The sequence below is a fragment of the Calypte anna genome, chromosome 19 (assembly GCF_003957555.1).
Source record: "Calypte anna isolate BGI_N300 chromosome 19, bCalAnn1_v1.p, whole genome shotgun sequence".
NCBI classification, from domain to species: domain Eukaryota; kingdom Metazoa; phylum Chordata; class Aves; order Apodiformes; family Trochilidae; genus Calypte; species Calypte anna.
The window spans coordinates 49,563-70,315 of record NC_044264.1 but is presented as its reverse complement, the minus strand read 5'-3'; the positions used below and the strand labels follow the sequence as shown (position 1 = coordinate 70,315).

Here is a 20,753-nt window from a genome sequence, read left to right as displayed (position 1 = left end):
TCAATACTTGTGAATTGGTGTGAAAGCTGGGAAAAAAAAACTCCAGGAGAGACTGCTGTAAACAGGGGGTTCATCAGCCATCTCTTAACAAACGCAAATCAAGTACATCTGCTCCTCTGTTGAAAAAAAACCATTAGTGGATTCAAGAAAATAACTGTTAGTAAATATAAAACTCAAGCTTTCTATAGTTTCATCTCCAACAACCAGATTGGGCTAAGAAAGTACAAAATAACAATATTTGTTTCACAAAATTAAGAGCTTGTGTCAAGGAACCAAAGAAAACAACCCCACAAAGCCAGCAAATTCAAATTAAGATCTTTGCTACTTCCTCATTATCAATGCTAGGGGTTGCTCTTTCACCTGAGTCAATCATCCATTGCCTTCAATGGATTTGTACATTTCAGACAGCAATTAAGATACTTTTGATGCACATGGAAGAACACATCCTAATTCACTGAGCAACAGGCATAAAAAGCAAAAAACTGGAAAACAACCAAATCAATGGAGAATCACTGGAGAAGAGGCACCATGGTAAGCATGATTTTCAGAGCACACCCACACATCTATTGCTGCTTTGATACCAGAGCAGAATAACTGCAGTGTCTTATCCCTCCCAAGAAAGCACAATGATATTGGGGCCCACATGAGGAGGCTTCGGATTATGTTACCACAAAAAAAAAAAAAAAAATAACCCAGCAACCTGTTTTTTATTAATATTTCCCTTTTCTGCCTCACTTTATGGCAGGGCTGCACTGCTTCTTGGGCTCCCTGGAGGGAAGCAGGAAGAGTTCAAAAATCCAGTTCCCAAATAAAATCTGTGCTTAAACCTCAGATGTGCTTATTGAAACAAGCACTAACAAAAACAAAAGCATGAGCTGTCCCTTTTTGTCTTTGCCTCCAAATGTTCATGTAACACCCAGCACAATGACAGACAAAAAAGGAGCTTCTGGACAGGCAGAATCAAAAGGACTGTTAAAGGATGACATAGGACACTGCTGATACACTGAGGGCTGCTCTTCCTCTGCTTCCCCAGAGCAATCTCAGCAACATCAATAAAAGCAGGTGGGTCAGTGCTTGACATTTTCAAAAGCCTTAAAATAATTCTGAATGAAAATACACAGATGAATTGAAAATCAACCAGTGTAGGCTCAGCCCACTGCAACCAGTGGTCGGACTTACTTCTAGTAAGAATCCAAGGTCTAAAAATCACAAACTTTTTTTTTTATATACAAGACAACATGAAACTGGAAAGGGGGCAGAGGGGTGTTCTGAGGGGACCTACCTGAGTGGTTACCACATGTTCTCCATAGTGCTGCATCACCTTCCCTTGGAGAACCATCTGCAGCTGATCCAGGGACAGCACGGGGAGAGCAGTGCCCAGCAACCTGTAGCACATATAGCTGAGGGGAAGGAGAAAATTCCCTCAGGCAGAGGCTCAGCAGGAAAGCTCAAGGGGAAGAGAAAGAAGTGGAAAGGCTCCACAGAGCATGCAGGGAGAAGCCAAAAATTCATGGATCCTCTGTTCAAAAATCCTAGTGACCAATGCTTTTCTTCTCTGAGAGCTGCTATGATCTCTCCCCACAACAGGTCCTCTGAAACTGAGGAGTTCTCACCAACAGTTCCTTCTTCATCAATCCACTTTCTGGATCCCCTCTACCAATCCACTTTCCGGACCTCCTCTACCAATCCACTTTCTGGACCTCCTCTACCAATCCACTTTCTGGACCTCCTCTACCAATCCACTTTCTGGATCCCCTCTACCAATCCACTTTCTGGACCTCCTCTATCAATCCACTTTCTGGATCCCCTCTACCAATCCATTTTCTGGATCTCCTCTCCCCAGACATTTAGTTTCCACAGGCATAACACAAACCTCACTACACATATTTACCTACCTCTGACAGCAACTTGCTGTCGAATTTTACCAAAATTGCCCAGTGGGCTCAAGAGTTACCAGATAGGCAGCACCAGCCCCATTTCTGCAGGAAATGAGGCTAAAAAAAGCAACCCCTTTCAGCACACAAAGGTTTTTTTCAGACTTATCCAAGAAATAAAACAAGACTTAAACTGTTAAGGCTTGGAAATTGTTTCTTCTCACTGTGATACACATGTAATTTGTTCAATTTTTTTGGAGGTGCACGTCCATAACTTTCAACTTCTTTAAAAAAAGACTGAAACCTGCCCACAGATTGCCTTCATAGGGTGCAAATTATATTATGCTCCACACCAAAAGGCTCACACTTTCATTCCCAATTTTCCATCAGTTTTACATGGCAGGAGTCTCAACAGACAACTTAAAAAAATCCCACAAAGGTATAGTATTAGACTTGCCAGAGGGGCTGAAACAGCTCCTGTTATAATGCCAGCCACAGCCTTATCCTGCTTCCAAAGATGGACCATGTCAGAATCCAAATACATCCAAGCATTTTAATTAAGTCCATCCCACAAAGCACAAGTCCAGCAGGATCAGACACAAATTTCAGAACTGGGGTTTGAGCTGCCTTTGTTAGATCACAGAAAGTCCAATGACACTCCCTGCCAGCTGCTTAGAGAGGGACAGCAGAGCTCTTATGACAACTATTGTAGAAGCAAGCTATAGACTGTAATGCACCTTTATGCCCAAGGAGGTGCATGACTTTTAGGTACTGCCCCAGTTAAATTTAGCTTTAATTTTTTTTTTAAATGTCACAATTCAAAGGAAATCTTACTAACTTCTGAGTTTAGGCTCCCTATAAAGTTTCTCATGGATATCTAAATAAGCAAAAGGAAGTGTTCTCAGGCTGTTCACAAGAAACCATGCACTCCATCCTACCACAGCCTGGCAGAAAAATGGAGGCAAGAAACAGATAATATGGAAAAAAAAATATGTTAAAACAAACCTCACAGGTCCTGATTTCTCCTTCAACAGCCCGTTCTCCACACCTTCTTTCCAGAAGAGTTCAAAGGCATCTTCCTTCAGTGAAACTTGGAGCAAATCAAACACTAAACCAGGCAACTTCTTGTCCTTCTTCTCAGACTTGGCAACACTTCGCAGAAGCTCTACAAGTCTAGAAGAAAAAAGCAAATAATGGGAGAGGTCTGGCCTGGAAGGGGATTGCTGGAGGCCAAATTAATCCTGCTGAAGGACACAGAACATTTCCTAAGCACTGGAAGCTGTGCCTCCTGGGAGAAATGACAGAGCTATAATTTAGGAACCTGCACAACAGTTAGCACCTAACCCTTAACAGCATCTGCAGTGGCAACTGCAGGCAAGTACCAGGATGAAAGCCACATTTCTCTCACTGCCAGCCAAGAGAACCATTTACTTAAGAGAAACTCCTCTATTTAAAAAGCTTACCTGGGAATATTTTCCTCATTCACAACAGTAGGGGAACCAAACAGCTTCTTCAGACTTTTAGGTTTCAGGACACTGGGGAATTTCTGCATGCCCACAAGCAAAAGGTGGAAGCTGTCTGGAGATGTGAAGGCTGAAGCAAGGTCACTCCTCAGGATGTCAAAGAGGACCTCCTCAAACACCCTCTCAGGAACCTGGGGAGGAACAAAGGTTGCATGAGAGAGACATCTGTGTGCATTCTGCTCACTTGATGTGAAGGTGAGAGCCCATGAGAAACATCTGTGGGCACTTTACTCACTTGATGTATAGTGTAGTAAAATATCTGCATTACAGGGCATTTCAGTAAAAGCCTGCAGTATTTTGGAAGGTCTAGAAATAACCTTTATGGTAACACAAGCAAAAATAAATAATGGATGTGTCCAGTTCTGCCACACAGTCCCCAGGTGCTTAAGCATGCGGAGCAAGACAATTTGTTGTCATCAATTAGGAATTCTGGCCAACTGACTCCAGCTGCAATTCTTCTCTTGCTGTCTGACTGCTTCTGCCTGTACAGCTGTGCAGCTCAGGAATACTTCCAGAAAATAGGTTACCTGTTTTGGTAAGACTTCCTGGTAAACAACTCTGTTGAGTCATTTCAGAGAAAACTGGATCTGACATTTTCATCAATAAAGTAAGAAACTCACAAAAACTGCTTTACTATTTGTTTTTTAAAGACTGGATTCAAAATACATTTAAGCCTAATATTAAGATTAAATGACCCAGAGCGCTTCCATACAAAACATTGCTTCATTACTAACATTCCTATTACTCTTCAGATCCACCAACAATATCTGCATAAAAGAAAGCAATAAACAAACCCTCTTCTTTCACTCCATACTCAAGAGTTCCTTTGTCCCACGTCCCTGTATCCATCCTTTCACTCCCAGCAGCCCAAAATTCAACCTTAGGCTCCAGCTTGGTGCATAAAAAAGGTCTGGTGTCCAGAGGTGTCAGCACACCTCTATTCAAAAGAGCAACTGGACTTCTCTACCCTTCTGAGCAAGTCAACTGGGAAAAACCAGACCAGAGGTTTGTCCCTGCTGAAATCAGACTCAGCTAAACCAGAGCAGCAGCTTCCATAATTTAAACTCACTCTTCCACAACCCCCCCTTCAACTTTCAACTGTGAACAAACAGAGGTAAAAACAGTCCCCAAAGCAAAGCCCTTCCCACCCACCACGTGCTGGGGCTGTACCTCAGACATGATGTCAACAAGAGCTTTTCTAGGGAGGTCTCTGAGGTGTGCTTGGTGATGTGCCAGCTGCTGGAGAAGCTGGATGCTCTCCAGCAGAGCTTTCTGGTCCTAGAAAGCAGAGATAAGATGAAAAAAGAGAACATAAATCCAAGATTATGTTGAAGGCTCGGGTAATAATCCACTCTTGAGACCCTTATTTGTAATAAGAAACACAACTGCTTCCTGACGGCCCACTCAGCCTTTCCCCAAAATGGTGTTTTCTGGCTGATGACAACACATCCCTTCCTTCCAGGAGGTGCAGCAATCTCCTGCACTCTCTGACACTGCTCCTATGTTCTACTTAGGCATTTAAAAAGCACAAAAACATCCATGGATAATGTAAAAGAAATTATCTGAGCTTGATGCTTCAAGTTCCATCTCACCCACTAGCCAGTGACCTCTCTTTCTCTCTAGACCCTCTCTCCACTTCAGACAGCCCAAGAGCCAGTCCTGACAAACCACGTAACAGTCATCTTACCTTAACAAGTCTGCCAGACTGAAACAGAGCCATAACTCCAAAAAAGTTTCCAAAAGCAGCATTTCTCACAAGTTTCTGAAAAGGTAAAAAAAAAAAAAAAAAAAAAAAAAAAGAGGCTGAAAATGACCTTTACTTATATTTCACATTCAGCTACAGCTCTGAGCACTGGAACAAGATGGTTGGATAGCCTTGAGCACCTTGCCATATTAAGATAACACATTGAAAAGCAACCTCCTGCACTTAAAACATTAAAGAACCACCCTAGATCTTTTTGTCACATGGATTAATCTCAGCTAAAAAAGGGCCCAATAACAATGTCATCAACTTCCAATTTTTACAAATATTTCTATTATTTCATTACAGTCATTTGCTTTAGCAAGAACACCCCAAACAATAATATCCAGGCACCAAGCCTTCAAAGAATAGCAAAAGGTTCATTTAAACTATCTGTTGGCCAATGATGCCATGGGCTGACTCACCTTTTTCACTTTTTCCAGGCTGTGTTTTTCTTTGATCTGGTCCAGGACACTGCACACTGAAATTTCCTCAAAAGCCTTTAAAACCTGAGGAGATGGGGAGAATAGCTCAGTTCCCAGTTCTTCCATTTTATGAAGTAGCATCAAGTTCAGCTGACACAGAGCTGAACAGTTGTTCAGTACAGCAGCAAATGTGCTGCTTTATTAGGCTGGACTAGAGACAAGTAGATCAGTACAAGATGTGTCAGCATGTGAACTACCATAAACATAAATATATATGCTTGATATTGCTTTCCACCCCCTTCTCCCCATACCTTAGCAGGGCAAATAATCAGAACATTTTGCTGCAACTGCATGACCCTCTTAACAGAAATAATTAAACTTCTCAGTGTGGGCAAGGCCTGATCTAAGTGGGAAGAACATAGGCTCTTCTGTTATTAAAAACGTGTCAGGTGAGATTAGCTAAGATCCCACTGGTGATCCCAGCTGCTGCTTCCCTCTGTTACAGACTCAGTGTGGAGAACCCCCCTGTGAAGTATGTCTTAGAGGGTTGTCTTTCCAAATCTCACATAGAAGCAGCACAGTAACAGGAACAAGTCAATTTTAAGAAGTGACAACAGTTTTAAATGCAACACATTTGAAAACTTGGTCTGAGTCTGCAGGTTCAGGGTGATTCCTGAAGCAGGACAGAATTCTGTAATGAGTGCTACTGGTATAGTTTATCCCTTCAGAAGTACGTTGCTTCTAAAACAGCTCAGCATCATTTCTAACTACCCATCTTACCCATGCTTACTCCAAGAGCCTTCTCAGCCACGGGCATGCAGAAAAGTGCCGGAGGTATGCCCTCCGGCCTCCCTACAAACACCAAACCAGGATCCCAGGAACAGCCCGGGGCTGGTGAGGACTCAGCCCAACACTGACCTGCGCCAGGGCCAAGCTGAAGCCTGGGCGGGCGGCCTCCCGGGTGGCTCCCAGTCCTTCCACCAGGCGCTTCAGGGCGTACTTCAGTTCATCGTCCTGCAAGAGACACCCAGAGAAGCTCCCAAGCTGCCCTCGCTCCCCTCAGCCCCGCGGGCTCCCCCCGTGCCTGCACCCAAGTGGAACGGGGAAAGGAACGGCCGCCCCGGCCCCCTGCTCACCTTCCTCCCCTCCCGCAGATGCCTCAGGAGGCTCTCGGTGGCCTCCAGCCGCACCTCCTGCTCCGGCTTAGCGATGTCCCAGAAAAAGTCAAGGAAGGCGCGGCCCTGCCGCAGCACCCCGCGGGGATCGGCAGCCGCCACGCCGCCCCCGGCTCCTTCCAGCTCCGCCATGCCGCCTCTGCCACACGTGGGGCCGCCGCTTTCCACCGACCGCTCCGCCTCTTCCGGGGCAGCGGGGACCGAACCGGGACCGAGGGGGAACGGAGCTGAGACCTCGCGTTCCCTCAGCGCCGCTGATTCTTCTCAGCGCCCTGATAGCCGCGCTTCCCTCAGGGCTGCGGCTTCTCCTCAGCGCTCCGCCACCCCCTCAAGCCCCGCAGCTTCTCCTCAGCGCCCCGAGTTCCCCTTCAGGGTCTTCCCTCAGGGTTGCGGCTTCTCCTCATCGCTCCGCCACCCCCTCATGCCCCGGAGTTTGTCCTCAGCGCCCCGCGCTCCCCTTCAGTGTCTCCCCTCAGCCCCAGGCTCCTCTTCAGAGTCGTCCCTCGACCCCTACATCACCTCAGGACTGCGGTTTCTCCTCATCGCTCCGCCATCCCCTCAAGCCCCGCGCTCTCCTTTCAGGGTCTCTCCTCATCCCCTCAGGGTTGCGGCTTCTCCTCAACTCCGCCATCCCCCCAAGCCCCGCGGTTTCTCCTCAGCGATCCCCTCAGGGCCGCCCCTCAGCGCCATATTCTCCCCGTGTCCCCGCCCGCCTCTTCCTCCAGTTTCGTCGCTCGCTCCCCCGTCTCCACGTTTGCTCCCCCGGGCCCTGGTTAGCGGCAGGTGGGGAAAGGTTTGAGTCCTCTCGGTGCGGGAAAAAGAGCCGAAACCCCGCGGGGTGCGGGGCACGGAGCGATGCAGCTGCTCGGCGAACATGTGGTGGTGCGGCCGTCTGAGCTCACAAGCGGTTGTGGGGTGGGAATCTCTTTATGTCCCGTGGTTTTATTATAAAACCCGAAATTACGGACTAAGGAAAGGAAGCACCAGTTCACGCGACGGGTACATTTTTAAGGCCTCCTAGGCGGTTTTTTGGGAGCAAGCCGTCACCTTTACTTAAAATAAAGCACAGCACTCCAGTACTTATAATTCACTTGGAATAAAGTACAGCGCTACTCCCCAACCATGCAAAACCATCGCTTTCCAGCCTCCCGCCTCATGCCAGCCGCAGGAGTGCGGGGAACCGCTGTGACGAGCCCTCCTCTGCCCTTCATCTTATCAGCGGTGTCCCCGGGCTGCTGCGGGGACACGCGGGACACCGGCGATTAAACACAGCGGGGTAGCTAAAGCTCCTTCCAGCGCCACACGCCCGGGCTGTGCCACCACCGACGCTCAGCCCCGACCTTCGGAGGTTGCACCCGGGATTCCCGCTCCCCCCTTCCCGGTCGGTGCGGGGTCTGCGGGGCAGCGGCGGGCGCTGAGCGACGGTGACAGCGGCGCTGGGAGTTGGTGACAGGCAGTAGCGTAGACACCCGCGGCGGGGCGTGGAGCTGGAGACAGGCAGCGCCAGGGGCAGCCCTGGCCAGAGCCCCGCCATATATAACAGGCGCGGGGTCCTGCGGGCGCGGTGCTGTCACGCTCGCACGGGGAGGAGGCTGAGGTGGCGATGGCGGATTTTGATCCTTACGACGATCGGGCCTACAGCAGCTTCGGCGGCGGCCGGGGGTGAGCTGCGGTGTTTGCGGGGGGCTCCAGAGCTTGGGGAACGTTCAGGGCTTCCCCTAAAGCAGGGAAGGAAGGGAGGGAATGGAGCTCGGCGTCCCCCGTGGCCGGGAGAGGAGGGGGCGCGGCTGGACAGGGCCTACCCTGCCCCTGTGGAGATGGCGGGCGGGCGCGGCGGGAGGGTGGGTGAAGAGAGGGACGGACGGGGGGGATGCTGCCTCTAGGAACATTTTGGGCTTTGTCTTGGCCCGCCACCTTCCCTTCTTCCGGGGGACGGAGGTGAACCCGGCGGGGCTCGTTTCCCTTTGGCCTTGGAGGAGCCGCTTTGTGAGGCTGTGGTGTCCCGGGAGGGGTAACAGCCGTCCCCTCCCCACGCGGGGTGCTTGCCGCAAGGTTTAGGGCCTGGTGGCTTTTGGGAGCGCCGGGAAGGGGCGGGAGGAAGAGGAGGAGGGAGGACGGTGTCGCTGTGTTCCCGCCGGCCCGCATGGGAGTGGAGGGGGGAGGGGGAAGGGGGGGTTTAGAGAGGTGCTGGGTCAGAGCCAAGGTAGGCCGTGAGGAGCTCCTGCAGGGATCAGGCTGGGAGAGGGGAGCGAGAGGCCCCTGTTGTGGTTTTGCACGGCGAGGCGCCCCCGAGAGCGGGTAGCATTGTGATGTCTGCAGAGGGGAGGAAATGGGAGGGCTTTGTGCTGCTCCGGTCGGGAGCCACCGTCCAGCGTTATCCGGGGCTCTGGGTGCTGATTCCCAATCTCTGGTCCTTAGGAATAGGGTTTGTCTCATGACTGTTTCCTTACTGGAGAGTGCATATGAGGAGGAGCTACAAAAGCAATAACCAGGAATTACCAAGTTTGTCTTAAATCAGGTTAGGAAGCGATTGACTCTTTTTTAAAGGTTGGCGCTGCTTAAGTTTCTGTGTGCACTAAAATAAAAACAGTAGGTGTAACTGTGAAATAAACTGGTTTTGCAGGCAGATCTTACGAGTGTGCTGTTTTACAGTCTCATCTTCCAAGATAGGTTTTCTGATCACCAATGTTCTTGACCTTTCCTGTTCCTGGAGGAATAAATCAGTGTCATTTCAGGCTGTTCAGGCAGCGGGGACAAGCTCCTGCTAAGTTTGTAACAGGAGTAAGCTTTCTTGTCTGGGATACTCAGAGCTTTGTAGGGTCTTTTGTATGCACAGATACCTTTTGTGGCTAAAGCAGAGCTGTCCCAGAGCAAAGAGCTGGTGGAGCCACTTCCGGTTCTCTTATTTCTTAAATTCTGTACCAAATAACCCTGAGAGCAGCCTTAAGTGGCACTTGACACTCCAAGTTAGATGTCACTCTACAGTCTGCCCTAGTCAGTGTTTCTTGAAGTAATAAAACTGAAGTGAAAAAGTTACTTTCATATTCAGATTTCTTGAACAGTGAACTTCATTTGCTCCCGGGCAGGATGGGTATAGTTGTTTTGGTGAGCTGAAGGCATCCTGCTGGTTAGTAGGTGTCACTGCAGATGATAAAATGAACCTGCTCTGAGTGAGCTGCAGCTTTAAGCCTCAAATGCTGCTACTGTTAGAGTGCAACTTGTGCTTCATCTAATTTATCATTCCTATTAGTAAGTTACTAACAGGTAATTCATGATTTCAGGCCTGAACAGGTCTCTGTGCTTCCTATGAAGCCCCAGAATATGCAGTGGAATAAAACCACGACTACTCTGGAAGGTTCTGACTAAAGAAGCCCATGGTAACTTTAAGTGGCTGTAAATTAACCTAAAGCAACTGCTCCCCAGCTGTGAGCACAGTGCAGACTCAGCTGAGATGCAGTGGTTTGTGTGATGCTGCATTTAGCATAACCCTTACTCTGCAGGGAGTGAGCTGGGGATCTGTGGCAGGGAAGAAACGGTGCCCAACATTCTCTGACACAGGTGAGGGACCTGCCTCTTTCTCATACCCTACAAAATCCTGGTGAAAGAACAACTAAGACTGTGGCAGGATGAGACAAGGGATTTTCCTCTACCTGAGAGGTCTGGTAGTGCCCTGATGAAGAGCTGAAGCATAAGGCTGTGGTATGCAAAAGTCACTTTATTCCCAGAGAAGAACATGCTGTGGACAAAAGGCTTCCCATAACAGCTTTTTGGTAAGTTTTTTAGAGCTCAAACCTGGACATGAAAACCTGAACTTCAGCATGCTGAGGCCTCACTGAAGCTGAACATCTGTGGAGCTGCTCAGAGTTGAAGGAAACAGTGTCTTTGAGTCCTGACTTGCCCACAGGCTGTTTGTTTAGGTTTGGCTTCAAGCTCTGGGCTTCTTAATGCTGGACACTGTCCTCAAGGGCTAAGATTCAGCTGCTGTAGTGCTCTCAGAAGTGAAAAGGAAAAGCAAGGCTCTATCCTGGCATTCTGCTTCCTCTGTCTTACCTTGAGATAAGAGGAGAGGCTGAGGGAGCTGGGGGTGTTCAGGCTGGAGAAGAGGAGGCTCAGGGGAGACCTCATCACTCTCTCCAACTCCCTGAAAGGAGGTTGGAGCCAGGGGGGGGTTGGGCTCTTTTCCCAGGCAACTCTCAGCAAGATGAGAGGGCAGGGTCTCAAGTTGTGCCAGGGGAGGTTTAGGTTGGAGATCAGAAAGAATTTCTTTCTGGAGAGGGTGATGAGACATTGGAATGGGCTGCCCAGGGAAGTAGTGGATTCTCCATGTCTGGAGATATTTTGAAAGAGCCTGGATGTGGCACTCAGTGCCATGGGCTGGGAACTGCAGTGGGAGTGGATCAAGGGCTGGACTTGATGATCTCTGAGGTCCCTTCCAACCCGGCCAATTCTATGATTATGTGGTTCTATTTAGTGTTAATAAATGCCTCCTATTTTTTAGGCTTTTTGTTGCAGACATCAGATGCTTGCTGTAGAGTTGAACTTGAATAAGTTGGATTTGTGTTTGGAGTTGTGGTCTTGGAGAGATCTCAGCAAAACTTGCATCCTGCTGAGCCTTGTGCTGCCTCTGGTGAGGCCCCAGTGCTGGAATCCAGTCAGGCTGTTGTCTCAGTACTGTGCAAAATGATAAATACTGAGCTATTGTTTTGATCCTTAGTGACAGGCAATTAAACTCAAATACTGGCTTTCCAAAAAGCCTTTGTTTTGAATTTTTGACAGGTTTTGTTTTCTAGGGAGAATAACTAAACTTTTTGAAAGGGTAGCTTTCAAATGAGAGCTTGTTTTGTCACCCTAGCATGGCATTGTGATGTCATTAGCTTGGTTCACCGCAAACTAAGTCTAATTAGAGGAATGTTTGCTTCTGCATTTGCTAGAGGCAAGCTTTCTTCTTCAGCATTCTGCTTTGGCTTGCTGAAAAAGGAATGAAATAGTTGTGTTAGATTCCCATGTTAAGATGACATAATTGTTACCTAATTGTGTCTGAGCAAAAGTTGCACTGAGTGGGAAGTGCAGATAAATTCTTTAACACCTTGCTGTGACATAGTTCACTTAGTTCAGTTATAGCTGTAATTATAGTTGACTTTAGTCCTAATCCGTTAGAAATGAGAGCATGTTCTTTTAATCTCACTGTTTGCTTACTGGAGTCAGCCTTATTTTTTCTATTTTGCTGATTTAATGTTGAAAAAAAAATACAGGGAAGTGCAGAACAGTCTTTTTGTGTTGATACACTTGGATTTTGTAGGGAACTTAATTTTGAACCTAGTTATTGACCATTCCCATTCTTCAAATGAAAGAAGAACTGAATGAAAGATAAAAAATGGAAGAAAACCTAATATATAGTTACATATTTACTGAGATAGCACTGGATCAAAATAAAAAATAAGACTTGATTTCTGACTAATTATCAGTAAGGAGTTGCACAATAGGCCATGGATTTCCACACATGCACCCTCTGAGGTTCTGGTATGCTATGGCAGAACTGAGCTTTGTCTGTAGCACCAGAAAAATTCTTTTGGGGATTGCTAACGTGAGGGTGTGGTTTCAGAAGCAGCTCAAGTTGATCAGAGTGGAGGTTTGCTGTTGAAAGCTGTAGCTGAGGCCCTCCCTTTTGTTTCCCTGGCAGTGCTGCCCTGAGTGCCTTCTGCAGCTCTCTGATCACCTTGTTGGGCTGGCTGGGGAGCTCAGCAGAGTTCTTTGGATCAGCTCACTGAAGCTGAGCTGCTGCTCAAGGGACATGGTGAGCACCTCTAGAAGGAAATGCTCCTTTCATACTCAGCTGAAGCAATGCTCATGTTCCTTCAGAATATGTAAAAATTAAGATTTGTCTTGGTTGGTACTAATTTTTAGGCAACTAAGGGCAAAGGCATAGAACTGATTCAATATATTAATTATTTAGAAGATGATTGAGCTTTGGAGTTCCTCCTTAAAACTTAATCTTGTGGCTAAGGTTAATTCTGCTGTACATACACAGCACCCTTAAAGCAGTTTTAATCCTCCAGTGTGTTTTTGACTGACTTGCTAATGAGACAAAGGCAGATGAGGATTATTGTCAAAAATATCAACCTGGGTGGGCACTAATTAAAGATATGTGGGTTGAGATTCAAGTACACTTGGCAGCATGGGGGTAGTTTTGGTGACAACTCTTGCATGGAGCTGCTGCCGCCATAAGAGGTACAAATAATGGTTACCTAGAAAGTGAAGGATTCTCCTTCAAAATTTCTGCATTATTTGATTCATTAATCATAGTTATTGTGAAATGGAAAAAAAAAGACAGGCAAGTACAGTGGGTTTTCTGGCTGCATGCAACTGACCAGAAAAGGAAATAATTTTTCTGACCTTCTGTATTTTAGCTGGGACTCTGCAGACATCTAATTAGTGTGTGTCACAGTAGCAAATCCTGGTTTGGTACATTTTGTGTTCTGTGAATATCCAGTGAGCCTCTGGAAAAGGGTCAGAGATGAGCAAAGCTCGCTGAAAGTTGGGGAGAACATGGACAGAAGGTGAGCATCTCAGGTAATGTCTCTGTAGAGGAGCTCAAAGTTGGCTTGAGAAGATGAGGCTCTGCAGGAGATGAACACCCAGAAATGTTGCATCAATACAGAGAAGAATTGAGCTGGTGCAGTCTGGTTCCTCAGCCTTAACTGAGACTGAGGGGGAAAGGCAAGGAAAACCAGCCTGGTTTACCTCTGTGTCATTCATCAGACATCCAGCTAGCACTGAAATCAGTTTCTCTGCCTTAGAACATCTTGCTCAGCCAGGTTTTATGTTACGTGTTCAATTCAGAGCATTCCAGTGCAGATATCTGACAGTTGTGACAATAACTGCAGAGCCAGAAGGTGTTTTCCTTAAGCTAAATGCTGCTGAAATAAATGAGGTGATGTTGATAGTATACTGTTTACTTAAACTCATTGGATATAGCTTAATTTCCGGATAAGCTGACAAGTACAAGACAGAAAATCACCTTTATCCTGGCCCAAACCAGGACACCTGTACCATACAAGTATTTCTTTCCAGCTACAAAATATTTTTTTAAATCTAGTGTAGTTTTTTGTTTTTGTTTGGGTTTTTTTAGAACAATGTTTTTGAGTAGGGGACAGTAGGGAGAGCCTTGCATTACTTTTCTTAATGGTTTGTGGGATGAGAAAGAAGTTAATTCATCACTTTCTTACTGAGAACACCTCTGAGGTATTTAAATACTTAATCATTTGTTTTCCCACTGAAATAATGCATCAGGTCACGCTTAGAAAGGGGTTGGCTGATGCTGGAGGGGGCAGGTTGAGGCAGAAGGGATAGAATAACCAAAAATTCCAAAAATACAGCCAGCAGCTGAGCAGTGCTGAGCTGGGAGTCCCACTCCAGAGACACTGCTGCTTTTTCCCAACAGCTCTCGTGGTGGTGGTGGCCTTGGTTCCCGCAGACAGAAGGAGCTGCCAACAGAACCCCCTTTCACAGCCTATGTGGGGAACCTCCCCTTCAACACTGTCCAAGGAGACATAGATGCCATCTTCAAGGATCTCAGTGTAAGGAGTGTACGATTAGTCAGAGACAAGGAAACAGACAAATTTAAAGGTGAGTGTTGAGAGCTGCTTTAGTTGTAGGTGGTTAACCTGGTGGAGGAAAGGAGGTGCTCCTGAAGTGCCTTTAAATGGGGAATTTTGGACTCCAAAGCACAGTTAGCTTGGTGTGTTTGTTGTTTGTGTTGACTTATGCAGGTTTTTCATTCCCTAACAAACAAACATCTCATTTCAGTGAGATTCACTGTATTCCATCATCTTAAGATACAGACTAACCTGAGTGACAAGAGACAATACTGGCCCTGCCATAAAAATACTTCCCCAAACTTTTCTTGTCTTGTATAAATTGTAACAAAGCAAAATAATTGTGACAGTGTCTGACCCACTTATAATCCATGACCCTAAGTGTACTTGCACAATCTTCCCTTAGTTCAGAAGATTCCCAGAGCTTCAGCTCTGTCATCTTGGAGTAGACAGGCAGAAAAAGCAAGCAGAGAAGCTGTTCAGGCAATTGTTGCAGAGGGTGTAAATCTGATTTCCATTGGAATTGGCCAGTGGAAAGGGAGTATATTTGTAAGCTACTTCTAGTGGGGTGGGGGGAAGGTTTACCTCGGGTAAGAGGGTCTCAGAAAAGGAATAAATTCATTAAATGATGTGATGAGGGAAAATCAAACTGCTGGCCAAGCAGATATTTCAACTCCTCGTTTAAAAATCCTACTAACCAGCTGTCAGTATTCAGCTCAGTCATTGTCTAAAGGCCCAGCTCAGATCTAATCTGTGATGAGAACCCTGTAATGAAGGGAACTGGTGAGGCTCTCAGCCTTTGCCTGCTGCTCATAGTGAGCTCTGTGTCAGGAGCTGCCTCAGGGCTCTTGGGCACAGGCATTCATCCTTACTGGTGTTTTGGTGGCTGAGCTGTGTACATCCTGCACAAACCACCTTGTAGCCCATCTGTGAAAGAGAAGGAAGGCTGTTAGCAGAAATGCAGGAGGAGTGGCTGCTTACAGAGGCTTTTTGAAGTGCTGGTATTGTGAGGTTTTGGATTTTGTTCTTGCAGGATTTTGTTACGTAGAGTTCGATGAGGTGGAGTCTCTCAAAGAAGCTCTTACATATGATGGTGCAGTAAGTACACTTGCAATTAATTTGTGGCATAAAGATAAGCACAAGTCTCAAAACTCCTTGGCAGCCCATCTGCTACATTCTGAAGTGATTCTCCTCTTTATTAACAGCTTTTGGGTGACAGATCACTCCGAGTGGACATAGCAGAAGGCAGAAAACAGGATAAAGGTGGCTTTGGCTTCAGAAAAGGTGGCGGGCCTGAAGACAGAGGTGACTTCCAGTTTTCTAAATAGCTTACTGTATATAATTTGTGGTACTAACTAATGCTGAGGCATGCAAGTAAATATGGTACAGGAAGGAGAAATCTTGTATGCATACACACATTTCTAATCTAGCTGCTGCTGCTCCTGGACTGTCTGGAATAATGTGCTTTGTGTCCAAAAGCTGAACATGTTGTCACTCCTAGCCCAGGAAGTGAGACCAATACCCTGGTAATGTACAGTGTCTGCAGAGGACAATCATAACCCCTTCAGTCTGATCTGCTACTATTGTTTTATGCTGTAAGAAAAGTGAGTAAGCTACAACTGAGTAAGCACAACTATGCAGATACTTATTTTGGACTATTTCCTGTTCCAGTGTGAAAACAGGCTCTGCTGTAGTTGATTAAATGAGTCTCAACACTTCTCAATCAAATGTGTATTAGAGAAGCTTTCTGACTGCTTGTTCTTTTTTTAACTTAAACTGAACTTTGGTTCCTACTCAATGGAACTTGGTCATACTGAAACAAAAGGATTTTCCATCAGCATGACTTTGGATATTGAAGGACTGCAACTTGGGTTTGATACCCCCTTGATCAGTCTTTCCCACAGCTTCAGACCTGAACACAATTGTGGCTTTTTTCCTAGGAATGGGAGGAGGTTCCCGAGAATCCAGAGGAGGTGGATGGGATTCCAGAGATGACTTCAATTCTGGTATCAGTATTAACACTTTTACAGATAGGCAGCCTAGAAGGCACAGAACTGTTCTCATTTTCATATCAGCTGCATTTGTCCCCAGTACTGTTTTGATTGAATCTACTGTGTGCCAGCTTTGGACATCCTACAACTGCAGTGGGATTCTTTGGGGGAAATCTTCCATTACCTTCCAACAGGAGGAAGAGTCTTGAGTGTAAATTCTGAGACCTTCCTAAACAACAGAATACTTGGTCAAATACAGCTTGTGGTGTCCAGGTTCTGAGCACGAGACCAATTACATTTCTGAATAGTAGCAGAAACAGACCATGTGGAAAAGCTGATCCTGTATTCTTTCAGAACAGAGACTTTTAGCTTCTTCAAGAAATGACATTATTTTATGTGTATTCCTGAAGCGACTGACTTCTCCAAAAATGTGTTAGTGTTTCAAAGCACTTCTCAATGCAAAATATTCCTCAGCTTTTACACCTGTTACAGCAATGCAAGCTGCAGCACCTGGCTGAGCTTGCTGAGTAGAATGGAATGATTGAGCCACCTGGTTTTGCTTTTGATTCCCAGTCAGTTTCTAGTGATTAAAATCCAAGGTGACATTAACACACTTCCTTTTGTCCTCTGACATGTGGGTTTGGTCCATTTTCTGATGGGGAGATGTTGACAAATGCAACTTTGCAGTGTCTGCTCTCTGCGTGAGTGGAATGGACAAAACAGGAGTGGTGACAAGTGTGCCCTTGGCACTAGCATGGAACTTAAGTGTGGTGCTGGAGAGAGGAGGCTTCTTGCTACAGTGCTGTGCTTAATCTGCCTTCATAGCTCAGCCTTCTGCTGCCACAGCTTTAATACCTCTATTGACAATTCTTCAAATGCAAATGCATTTCATCTTGGGAATGCTGGATGAGTGATTTGTCAGCCAAAATTTTAGTATTTTACCAAGTCTTGATTGCCACAGAAGCTTTTCTTCTCAGGTTGTGCAGCCTTGCTCTGAATAAGGTCATTAAAGGTGGTGGTTTGGCACTGAAGAAAGGGATAGTTCTGCAACTTTGCCAAAGTGTAAAGGAAAAAATCTCAGATGGGAGCAAAACGACTTCCAGGCAGCCTCTGAAAAACTGAGTGCATTCCCCTTTGGTGTGCTGTTAGCCTGAAGCATCCTTCTCCCACTGAATTCAGATTTGGGGGCTTGGAGAGAGACTTGAGGATTATCATGGGTGCAGACTGGAACTCTGGCCAGTGACAGACAATCCTTGTTTGCTTTTCTTCAGTTTATGGTTATAAAAATAGTCAGTTTCATACTTAAAGTCGTAATTGTGATTATTTTAATATTTTTTAGCTCTCTAGTAAATGCTTGGTCACTTTACAGTACAGCTAAAAAACCTTGGGGTTTTGCTCTGTTTTTCAAAGGCTGTTTTATAAAGGGTGTATAGTTCCCTATTTTCCCATTTCCTCTGCTCCTGCAGAGATCATGCCAGGGCTGTAGGCAGTGTCATCTTCTGGCTACAGAAATACTATGAATACTTCTGGTTTTAGCTCTGAATTCAGCCAGTAATGTTAACAAGCTGACATTGCAGCTGAAGCTCATATTTTAAGCTCACTTGATGACCCAATCTCCACCACTCCACTAAATCTCCAGGTGGATAAAATAGTGGCACAGTGTCCCTGGGGTCTGCTGGGATCTGCATGACTCTTCCAGAACATCTCGGAGAGATCCGTGAAACAACCCGCAGACAAAAGCTCTCGGTGCATCACCTTGGACTGACAGCACTGACTTGGAAGGTTTTCCAGTCATCCAGCTAAAACGCTGTAGCTTAAAAAAAAAAGTTTTCCAAATGTGCTCTATAAATTCCCTGTCTTCCGTCTTCAGGATTCAAAGATGATGACTTCTTGGGAGGCCGGGGTAGAGGAACCCGCCCTGGAGACCGGCGGCCACCGGGTGCCTCCATGGGAAGCGGTGGCACTGGTCGCTTCAGAGATGGACCTCCCCTTCGTGGCTCTTCCATGGATTTCAGGGAGCCAACAGAAGGTAAACTCTTCACCTCTTCTGTAATTCAACCTTCCTGGAAGAGACCCGTGCTTTTGTCAGGTTAAAGCTGAGAACATCAGACCTGAGAACACCAATCTTTTTCTTGCAGAGGAAAGAGCACAGCGGCCCCGACTTCAGCTCAAACCTCGAACAGTTGCCACCCCCCTCAATCAAGTAGCCAACCCAAACTCTGCTATCTTTGGTGGAGCCAAGCCCCGTGAGGAAGTAGTAAAAGAGCACGACTGAAGCTGGGGTTGAGAGGGAATGGGGAGGCGGGAGAAAAAGCAAGACAGTTCTGCTGGAATGTCAACCCTGCAGTTTACCATTCCTGCCATCTGGCATTTGTCCTCTTTGAAACTGAAATACAGAGCTTGTGAATGCATGTCAGCTGTTAACAAGTGGTTTTTAGTACGTTCTTGGCTTTGCTGTATCTAGTGCCTGCTTTGTGCTGAGTTTCCCTCTTCTGTTTCCTTCCAAGAAGCACAGTTGCCAGTAGATAAGGCAGTGTAGCTGCTTCCACGAGTGTGGAGGTCTCTGGACAAAGGTGCTGCTTCAACTTCTTCCTTTCTGGGTTTGTTTTACTTTAGAAGCACAGGTTAGACTTGGTTATTGCCCTGTATTGTTTCCTTTCTTTTCTGGGTTTGTTTTACTTTAGAAGCACAGGTTAGACTTAGTTACTGACCTGTATTATTTCCTTTTACTTCCTCAGTGCTCCTCTTCTGACCTGCATGTCTTGTTCTGTATTGCTGTGGCTCTGAAGAGGAAAACTGGAGAGTCCAAATGAGCTGAACAGAAAAATTTACAGCTCTAACTCAGTAGTGACATACCATTTGTGACAATTGGTGACAGAGTCACTGTGTACAGCAGAGCCCCCTGTGAAACTAAGGGGGATCTCTGCCCTTTCGCACAGGTTACCAGGAGGTAGCAATTTAATAGGTGCAAATAAAACTGGCTGACAAAGAAGCCTGGTGAATTGGTGGTGGAATCACTCTGGAGAGAGCATCTGCCAGCAGGCCCTTGCTGGTGGCTGGCTCTTGATTTCAGAATGGTGTGACACTATACCCTGAGCTCAAGGTTAGTGCTGTAAAAATGTGCCTGTTGGAGCACAGCTGCTCACTGGCTCTTTCTGCTTACTTTTTTTTTTTTTTTTTTTTTGGGGTTTTACATGTTTGGTATATTTTTAAAACAAAGTTTCTACAAATAAAATTGACTTTTTTATTTTTGTTTAATGAGTGGATACTTTGCCATGCAACCCCTGTTGCCATTTAACCCCTGTTTTTCTTTGCCCAGCAGTGTACAGTTTGAAGACCTCTGCTATCAGAACACCTTGAAAATTGGCAGGGTAGAAATCATTCTGCTAGAGATAATTCTCTTCGTGTAGAAGTTTGGGTAAAAAAAAAAAAGCATCTCTTAACTGCTGCATCTCTCCTTGCTTGAAATGTTTCTTGCCAGTGTTGTATGGGAGGAGGGGGGGAGGGAAGGAAGGGGAGGCTGGAGCAGGAGCAGAGAGATCATTAATGTTTAAAACCAAAACCTGGCTCTACAGCACTGAAGTGTGGATGGTACATCCAGTGCATGAGAACATCTTGGGCCCCTAATGCTCGTGCTGACAGCTTTCAGGTCAGCCAGCCAGCATACCAGAGGACTTGCAAGAGGAGCTGGAGGCATGGCTGCTTCACTGCCAGCATCACTGCTAGTAGAGATTTTCTTCCCTAAAGTTACCTTTGCAATGTCAGAGTCCCAGCAATTCACAGAACTACTCTTTTCCTTCTTTCTGCCTGTCTCTTAATCTGCTTCTGAGATAAGAACCATTTGTCTAACACTAATACTTAATTTAAGACAGACATGCATTTGTGTGGTTGTATTCCAAACCAATAATTGACCTATTTACATCTTCAATGTGGAAAAGATTTTAAGAACAAATTCCCGTATAAAAAAACTCACCTCTGGTCAAGGAAGTTGACTTTTAAATGTAAAAACAAAACAAAAAACCCACAAAAAAATACCAAAAAAAAAAAGAAAAATTCCAAACACTTAACACATTCTGCTTCATAACAAAATAAATTTATGGATATGGTATTTTGTGAATGTTCTTTTAAATAAAAGAAAACGTTAAGTAATATTTAACATTGGTCTTTATTTGAGTCTGCTCTAGCCTGCGTTCCCCTGCCCCCCCCTCTTCAGTTTTCAAACACTTAATTTTGAAATGGCTTCCTTAAATTTTAGGGGGAAGCAGTACAGGACTTATCTCCTTCAAACAAAGGGAGAGAGGAAAAGGTGAAGGGGAGGAACCTCAGCTGATGAAGTGCTGGAACGTGCAGGGCACAGACAAACTCCATTTGTTTGGTTGGTGAGGCTGCCAGGAGGGGCTCTGCTGCCCTCCAGCTGGAATCCCCTGTC

At 45.9% G+C, this 20,753-nt stretch overlaps 2 protein-coding genes across 3 annotated transcripts in view; one reads left to right on the top strand and one right to left on the bottom strand.

The window, feature by feature from the left end:
* The window catches only part of MYBBP1A (MYB binding protein 1a), a 56,901-nt gene extending 50,015 nt beyond the window's left edge, over positions 1–6,886 (bottom strand). Inside the window, exons 1-8 of the mRNA XM_030462529.1 lie at positions 6,700–6,886; positions 6,482–6,577; positions 5,564–5,647; positions 5,085–5,159; positions 4,568–4,675; positions 3,338–3,528; positions 2,880–3,047; positions 1,283–1,400 (exon numbers count right to left, since the gene is read on the bottom strand). Coding sequence (XP_030318389.1) covers positions 1,283–1,400; positions 2,880–3,047; positions 3,338–3,528; positions 4,568–4,675; positions 5,085–5,159; positions 5,564–5,647; positions 6,482–6,577; positions 6,700–6,870 — 1,011 coding nt within the window. The 5' untranslated portion in view covers positions 6,871–6,886. The remainder of the gene's footprint in view (positions 1–1,282; positions 1,401–2,879; positions 3,048–3,337; positions 3,529–4,567; positions 4,676–5,084; positions 5,160–5,563; positions 5,648–6,481; positions 6,578–6,699) is intronic.
* Positions 6,887–8,292: 1,406 nt separating this feature from the next.
* On the top strand, positions 8,293–20,475 carry EIF4H (eukaryotic translation initiation factor 4H). Of its 2 annotated transcripts, XM_030462293.1 has the most exons (7): positions 8,293–8,400; positions 14,180–14,364; positions 15,367–15,431; positions 15,539–15,638; positions 16,274–16,339; positions 18,195–18,353; positions 18,463–20,475. In XM_030462293.1, exons 1-7 carry the CDS (start codon positions 8,342–8,344, stop codon positions 18,597–18,599), a joined length of 771 nt encoding a protein of 256 aa, XP_030318153.1. In that variant the 5' UTR covers positions 8,293–8,341; the 3' UTR covers positions 18,600–20,475. The 2 variants fall into 2 exon arrangements, with proteins under 2 accessions (XP_030318153.1, XP_030318154.1); XM_030462294.1 differs by lacking the exon at positions 16,274–16,339.
* The last annotated feature ends 278 nt before the right edge of the window (positions 20,476–20,753 follow it).